General features: G+C 33.6%; 1 protein-coding gene across 1 annotated transcript; it reads left to right on the top strand.

Annotated features, from left to right (window-relative positions):
* The first annotated feature begins 2,447 nt into the window (after nt 1-2,447).
* On the top strand, nt 2,448-4,253 carry LOC107152566 (RNA polymerase II elongation factor ELL2-like). Its single transcript, XM_048797010.1, has one exon. It carries the CDS (start codon nt 2,448-2,450, stop codon nt 4,251-4,253), a length of 1,806 nt encoding a protein of 601 aa, XP_048652967.1.
* Nucleotides 4,254-8,543: the final 4,290 nt, after the last annotated feature.

Here is an 8,543-nt window from a genome sequence, read left to right as displayed (position 1 = left end):
TACTTCAGTAGCCCATTGGTTTTCTGAGGAAGGATTTTATGTTCTCTCTACATCAGTAATTTTAGTACTTTTATATAATTATGCTGCGAAGTTAACAAAAACCTGAAAAAATGTTAGGGGAATGAAACCTTTCTTTGACATTGATAGATTTTTCATTACTCCTTGATGAGATAGTAATATATCTTTGCCTGGAGAAATGAAAAAGTGCTACTATTCATCCCATTTCCAAACACTTAGAGATGGTCTTCTCATATACGCCTGCTACTTTTAGAGTGAAGTGGTAGAAACAAAAAGGAGGACTCATACAAACTGAATAGAATGTACTCGCTATGGATATAGAGGTCATAGTCCATTGGAGGAGACAAACAGTTAAGTAATTATGATGAAGTATATGGTATTTTAGAGTTTGCACAAAATACTTTGGGATTATAATGAAGGGAAGTATTAGCTTCAATTACAGAGAGATCTTATTTATTCATGACATTACATTTGAGCTAATACGCTAATGTTGGATAGAAACTTAAGGTAAATTCATCCAAAGTGAAATTTAAAAGTAGTTGATATTGATATATTAATTTGCTCAATAAGTTATAAATGCTTACTATGTGTTCCAGGCACAGTTAGCTACTGGAGATAGAGCATTGCAAAAAAAATGGACTAAATGCAATCCCTCATTAAGTCCATATTCTGGTGAAGAAGACTTATGTGAAACAAAATTATATATGTAATATAATTCTAGGTAATAAATATGCTCTAAAGAAATGTGAACAAAATAGTGGGAAAAGTCCTGAATATGAGTGTCAATGTAGGATACTATTTTAGACAGAATGGTCATGCAAGGACTCTCCAAAGTAGAGGAATAATGTATACAAAATCATTGGGAAGAGCATAATGGGAAGAAGGAATATCAAATGAAAGCCTGAAGCAGGAACAAGCATGAGACATACTCAGAAAATGGGAAGCAGATCAATGCAGCTTCTAGACACATGTCACAGGCTTTAATATAAATTGGGGATTGAATAAGAAGGCTCCTGTATGTCACACCAAATAGTTTTATTTTATTTTTGAAGTAATAGAACCCATTATATCTTTTAAAGCATTGCTGATTGAAATCATTGCTAGCAGTTCAAAATATGATTGAAGACCAGAAAACACTGGAAGCAAGCAATCAAATATTGTGGAGAGTACATAATGTATGCAAAAATGTTCTCTGCCTAATTTAGCTCAATGACCTCCATGGGATGGGAACTAAGTGATGTATTTGAGATGTTCTGCATTAAAATCTTACAGGGATGTAGCCATAATGAAAACAGAGATATTTTTTTCTATTTTATTCATTGCAATAGTTCTCAAAATCAAAAACATTATCAGGCACATGATAGTGCTCAATGACTATCTATTGTATGAATAGAAAAATTGGTGGCTAACTAAATATTAGAGATATTTGAGAGAAATTAATGAGAAGTATATTTGAGGGTTAGTCCATGTGACACAGGTATTCTAGGTGTGTGGCTACGTAAAAGGTGATTCCTTAGATACCTAGGGAAATCTAAGGATTAGACTAGGAGTTTGGGGGAAGGAGGGAGTTGTGCCTATTTATGAGGTGAAACTGATTAGAACTGATTCCTAGTAATTTGTGTACATTCGGAGACTAAATTGTACACCTCTAAAATGCCTAGCTAGAGTGTTTCTATCAACATGGGCAAAACACTTAAGCACCTGGATAACTTTGCTGAGGATTCTCTGGAGGAGGGGTGCAAAGAAGCAGAATAATGGGTGTAAGTGACAACCTAACGATGTGAAAATCACTTATTAGTAATGGTTAAAAGGTTGTGAAAGAGTAGTAGGCATCTCGAAAATATGTGGGTTTTTTTTACTTATTATTAATCTAAATAACACATTTAGCTATCAAATGAGCTCCTCTGTAGATAGGTCAAGACCCCAACCCAATAATGATATGAGTTGATTCTCATGTCAGAGAATATGTAAGGAAGGCTTCATGTCATATGGAAGCCATGTCTTCCAGTCTCCAATAGCCTGTGGATCCTTTTGATCCTCATACTTAGTATGCTTACTTGATATTGAATTCACTAGAAAAAGATGGCTTTATACAGTGAATTCACAGAATTATTTAGCACTTTCTTGTTTGGGTTATCCTGAAAAGAACCCAAAAAAGTGGAACAAAAGTAAATTAGACTTTTACAACCAACTTTCCTCTCCAAATTCTTTCTCAATCAGGTATTTTTCTGCTTTGTTCCATTGGGACAAATCCTTTATGATTAGAGTTTTACAAACAATAGTAAATAAGAAATAATTTTTGCCAGTAAGAGTAACCGTTTTCTTAAATACTTTATTGATTGAAATTTGATCTTTTCAGTTATGATTATTTGGCAGCCTTTGGAGGCAGAGAAGTTGAGGCAGCAGGACACCAGGAAAGATGTGTGTCCATGGAGGAAGCAGAAAGCTTAAAGCTAGGACAAGATAATGACATCTGCCTGCCTGTGGGATTCACCGGGCCAGTCTTGCAGGCAAGTTACTCCCATCCGAACCTTCAGAATATTCAACCTCCTCAAGTTTCTCCTCAAATACAAGATTTTCAAAGGCTTATCAACAATCTCCCCACAAATTCACATACTGATGTGCCCAACTATAACTTACAGTTGTCAAATGTAAGTAATGAAAATAATCAAGGCATAATTGATCATCCCCAACAAACTGTTTCAATCTGTAGTCCCTTACAGCTCAGTTGTGCACAAACTATAGCAGATGAAATGTCAGTGAGTACAATAAACAGCTCTATTCAGATGATGCCAGTAGGAGAGGCCCAGGCAGAAGATCAATCCTGCAACAAATGGAAAATTATTAGGAAACCACAAATAGCGAAAAGAGTGCCAATTCGAAAAGCACCACAGATTTTTCCAGATCCAGCACCTGAGAGGAAAAGAACAGCCCCCATTAACCCTGCATACACAATTCGAAAGTCACGGATTGCTAATAGTGTTCAAATGCGGCCATATAGGGAAAGGGTAATTCACTTATTGGCACTGAAGGACTACAAGAAATCCGAGCTGCTTATTAGACTGCAGAAAGATGGCATTAAAAAAAGTGACAAGAATTCCCTTGGAAATATTCTTTACCAGGTAGCTGACTTAAATACCCAGAATTTTTCATATTCCTTAAAGAATTGCATTTATAGAGAGATCCAGAGAGATTGGCCTGGATATAGTGAACTAGATAAGCAATCATTGGATTTGGTACTTTCCACAAAAATGGATTCATTTCAGAATGCTACTGACACCCATCACCCAGAATCTTCTATAGATTCTATTAAAGATGGCACATCATCTTCTCAAACTAAGCTTTTAAAGTTGGATGGTACTGATTATTTAATGAAAAGAAGGCCTAGAATATCTCACCTGACAACTTCAGCACAGCCAAGATCAAATAACTACTTGACTAATAACCAGGAAAAATCCTCTGTAACTCCAGCCAAACAGAGCTGCCCAGCATTTTCTACAACCTACCCATCCATTTCAAATCCTTCTTTGCCTGTAAATTCCAACAGTAATTCCTGTAGCAATCCACAAAGATGTGGAACTCAAGATCCATATATGGGCAGTGTCAGTCAAGATACTATTATCTTTCCAAGCCAACCTAAAGAGCATACTTCTTTGGAAAACTTAGCTTCTATCTCAATTCAAATGTATCCAAAGCTGGGGGAGAAGAAAAATTTGGTATCTGATGAGAAGTTTAAACATAAAGCAAAAAAAAAAAGTTGCAATACTGACATGACAGAGAAGAAGACAAGTTCTAAAGACCAAGATAAAGTTACAAATGCAAATTCTAGCAAAGCATTTCAAAAAGAAAGTTCTACCTCTGAGAATACCTATTCAGCATCTGGACTTGAGGATTATTTGACTAAATATCACACTATAGTTTCTCCACAGCAACGTTGGCATTATGAACAGGAATTTAGAGTAGATTATGATGAATATCAGACATTGTATGCCAAGATGCTGAACTTATCTAAAGCTTTTATTAGCTTAGAATCAGAAAGGAAGCTGGTATCTCCAAACTCAAAAGAGTATCACAATATAAATCAAAGAATCTCACTAGAATATCAGCAGATGAGACAGCTTAACCCTCATTTTGCTGCAGAAAAATGTAGATGTGTATATCTTTACAACAAGCTGGTTCATATTAAAAAATTAATAAATGATTTTGACCAGCAGCAAGCAACATCAAAGCACTAAAACTGTGCTTACTTAACAACCCAAATAAAAATCTTACTCATTAAAAATTTCAAATAACTTGCTATAAGATTCTAAAGGGATTGAAAATTTTGTTTTAATTTATTTTTTCTTCATTTTATTTGAATTTTTTCTTAACTTTTATTTTTATTTTCATTTTCTTTATTAGTATTTAATTTTCACTTTATTTTTTCTTAATTTTCTGCATTTCAAAAGGAGTTTTATTCAGTGCCTTTAGCTCGAATATTTTGTTTCATTCCCTTTTTCAGAATATCAAGGACCCAGTGACTATGAAATAACATTTTGCACACTTAAAAAATAAAACTATAATGAGTAAGATGAAGTGATTTTGATATGCAGCCTCTTTTTGACCATTCTTCATGCAAACTCACTGTTAAAATACAGAAATTAAGAAATTTGCATAAAGTGCTATGATTGAAACTGTCATTTACTTATATTTGAGAACACAAGTTATATTTGCAAACATGCAAAGATTTTGAACAGTGTTTATATTGTGCTGAATGGGAGGTAAAATGTTGAAAGAAAAATGTGATTAGAAATTATTGATAAATAATATCACACAAAACAAATAGTATTTGATATCACTTCCTGATTTTATTCAATACTCTCATAAATATAATTTTTGAAACACAAAACAAATTTATTTGAAATTTACTTAGAATAATAAAGCCTAATGCCTATTTGAAGAAACATTCGATTATGTACAGGAAAATGGCTAGACATAACTTTACCTAATTCAAAGAATTATCAGATGTGTCCAGCTTATTTATTGATTCATTCTCATCTATGATATTTTTTTTTAATTAAGTCAACATTATTTTAATGCTAGATGTTCACTAATAAAGTACAGAAAAGAGATCATTGATATGGACCTTTAGAAAAGTAATGGCCCCTAAGTCATAGATTTATAATGTAATTTTGAGGATTTAGCAATATCTCTTACATAGCTATTTCACATCTCAGGGAGCCTGATGTTGTGATGAACATGCATTGAATGATGATTGCAAACATCACAATTATTTTTCTGTATTGTTTACTTGTGATTATGCAAATTACCACAAACTTAGAAGTTCAAATTGACAGACTGTCTTATGGGTTGTGTGGGTCAGAAATTCCAGCACAATTTAGGTTGTTCCTCTGCCTCAGCATTTCTCATGAGGTTCCAATTGTGACCAGGGATGGTATTTCATCTGAGGATTAACAGGGGCGGGATATACTTCCAAGCTCATATATTATACTGATGACAATATTAAGTCTCTTTGGGGATTTGGACTAGAATATCATGTACTTTTAAGCTGTAGACTGGAGACAGAACTCAGTTCATTGTTGTGTGGGAATTTTCATAGCGCAGCACATGACATGGCAGCTGGTTTTATTGAAGCTAGCAAGGGATAAAGTTGGTGGCAAGAATGAAGTTAAAATCTTATGTAACATAACCATTAAAATGACATCCTATCACTTTTGTCATATTCTATTTTTTAGAAGTGAGTCACAAATGCTAACTACACTCAAAGGGAGGTGATTACACCAAGGTGAATCCTAGGAGGTGGAACTGTTGGGAACCAACTTAACAACTGTCTTCCATAACTACCTTCTTTAAGAAATTCAAAATTAAGCCAAGTGTGGTAGCAGAAGCCTATAATCTCAGCAACTCAGGAGGCTGAAGCAGGAGGATCACAAGTCTGAGGCCAGCCTCAGCAACTTAGCATGTCTCTCAGCAATTTAGCAAGACCTTCTATCAAAATAAAAAGTAAAATAACTGGGGATGTAGCTCAGTGGTAGAGCACCCTTGGGCTTGAACCCTAAAAAAATAAAACAAGAAAAAGAAAAATGAAATTGAAAAATTTGAGCGAGTCACTTTTCAATATTACTTCATAACCACATTTCATTAAGTAACTCAACACTGAGTGAACAAGAAAATTTATTTTCTTAAAAAATTATTTGGTCAATATATACTCTATATTAATTTATACGAACTCAGAAAATGTTTCTCAAATCAGACCTCAAGATATCATATCACAAGAGGTCTTTTAAATTGTAAACACTTTGATTTGGCATTTTTCTTTCAATTAGTATATAGTGGTATCACTTAAATCCTTATTAGTGTGTGATTGGTTGACTAAAACCCCCATCAGTCTTGGAACCAAAATATTTTCATTTACTGATGACTTTGTGAAAAATAGTATCCTTCTAGTTAATTTCCTTAATCAAAATGCTATGAATTCCTATATGCTATATGTGCATTCATTAGATTTATATTTCTGTTCCCTAGAAGTGACCTTAAAATATCTTATGTGTCTAATATATATATTTTAACAGGAGATTTCACGGAGTAACTAAAAAAGTAATGAAGTATACTGCTATGGTAAAGAGAGACCTGAGATTCTGGGGGCCAAGGATAGATAACAGTTATCATAAGAGTTGCCTTCCATAAAGGACATTTCAGGCACTACACTAAGTTCTTTATTATACTTGTCTAATTTAATTCATATCCAACTCTGTAAGACACATATCATTTTGTCAATTTACACAGGATAAAAGTATGGCTTGTAAATTAGTATTATTTTGACTGAATTTGTACAACTAGGTGAAAAGACCTGAGATTCAAACCCAATCCTAATTTAAAACTGTTATAAAGCATTATTGTAATCTATAATCACTCTACTATGAACTAGAACACTACAGCTTCTTGCTCCTCTCTACCTGTAACTTTGTAAATATTGACAAAACTCTCCTTCACTTCCCTTTCCCTATTCTATTCAGCCTCTTATAACCAGATAATCAAAACAGATAGCAAGAAAGACTTGTTGCCATCTTGTAACCAGAATTGTACTCCAAAATTCTGTGTGAATACCTTTTAAAAATTTATTTCAAAATAGCTAGATAAGAGGATTTTGCATTGTAATGCAATGATAAAGAAATAATATGTTAATTTCCCTGATTTTATCATCACATGTGATGATAAATACATGAATTGCAACATCATATTGTATCCCATAACAAAAATATTTATTATTTGTCCATCAAAAATAAAACAGCAGCAACAAAAACTAAGGCAGTCCCAGCAGATTGCTGCTAATAGAGATTCCAAATGAGCAGATACTCAAAACAGATAGCAAGAAAGACTTGTTGCCATCTGGAACATTATGGCAAGAGACTAGATTTTTTGTTCAGAGCTGGATGGAATCCTGATTCTGCTGCCTTCTTTGAAATTTCAGACGAGTTACTTGATGGATCCTATCTATATTTTGGTAATAATAACACGTCACAGCATTATTGTGCCTGATGGAAGACACGCATTCAGTAAGAATTGATTCTGTTATGATTCCAAAAATGGGCAACAATGTATAATAAATCAGTTGCTACAGAGTTATCTTAATATTTGCTATTGTGTGGGATCTACAGAGAAACGGTTCAGTAATTAATATAGAAAAGATATCTAATAGATAAACTAATGAACTCAGATGAATATGGTTTCTGAAATAAATCTAATTTGGGGGAGAGAAGCTATATCAAGGTTATGCAGTTAAAAGAATAAAAATAGGTCTTGTTTTAGTTTATGACCAAAGCCCACAAAATAATAACAGCCAGGTGTTTTCTTGCATTGTCACATATCCTCATAGAAGCACTTTAATAAGGTTGTCCAGTTGATTGGTCCCCCAAGGTATCAGTATTCTATATTCCTTTGCTGAATTTTCTCAAGTGATCCATTTAACAGGGTTATGTTAACCTGACAATTAGTGGTGACCACAATGGACAGAAGAGCCATTCTAGATATATTTGTTCAATGGCATGAAGTATGGACTACAGACAGTCGTGGTTGTTGAAGTTAGGAGAGAGAGAATATAATTGCTAAAGGAGACATTATAGAGGAAATAGCACATGATTTATCCTGTCTTGGGGAAAGTAGTGATATTTATGGTTTAAAATCAGAAACAGAAGGTAGCAGAAGAAAGGCTGAAAAAGGAGGATAGAGTCTTTAATATACAGGAGCCATGTGAGAAGGCAAATCACAGCTGAAATGATGCAGAGAAGTCAAAAATATTACTCAAGTTCAATTCTCTATAGAACTTCATAAAGGTGCAGAGAAATACAGGGATCCCACCCAACTATGTTAAGATCTCTGATGCCTCTCTAAAAAAATTAAATCATACACTTAATTCAATTTAAAAGACTTTCTATAGACTTATTTAATTTAAACAAATAGGTATATGAATTCCACATGAATTTTTCAGTAATTTAATTGATAAATAATTATTCTTAGGTGGACTA

Source organism: Marmota marmota, unplaced genomic scaffold (assembly GCF_001458135.2).
Source record: "Marmota marmota marmota unplaced genomic scaffold, marMar, whole genome shotgun sequence".
Lineage (NCBI taxonomy): Eukaryota > Metazoa > Chordata > Mammalia > Rodentia > Sciuridae > Marmota > Marmota marmota.
This window is presented reverse-complemented; position numbering and strand designations above follow the sequence as displayed.

Coding starts and splice junctions, on each gene's coding strand:
- LOC107152566 (XM_048797010.1), top strand. CDS start 2,448: ATGGAGGAAGCAGAAAGCTTAAAGCTAGGACAAGATAATGACATCTGC.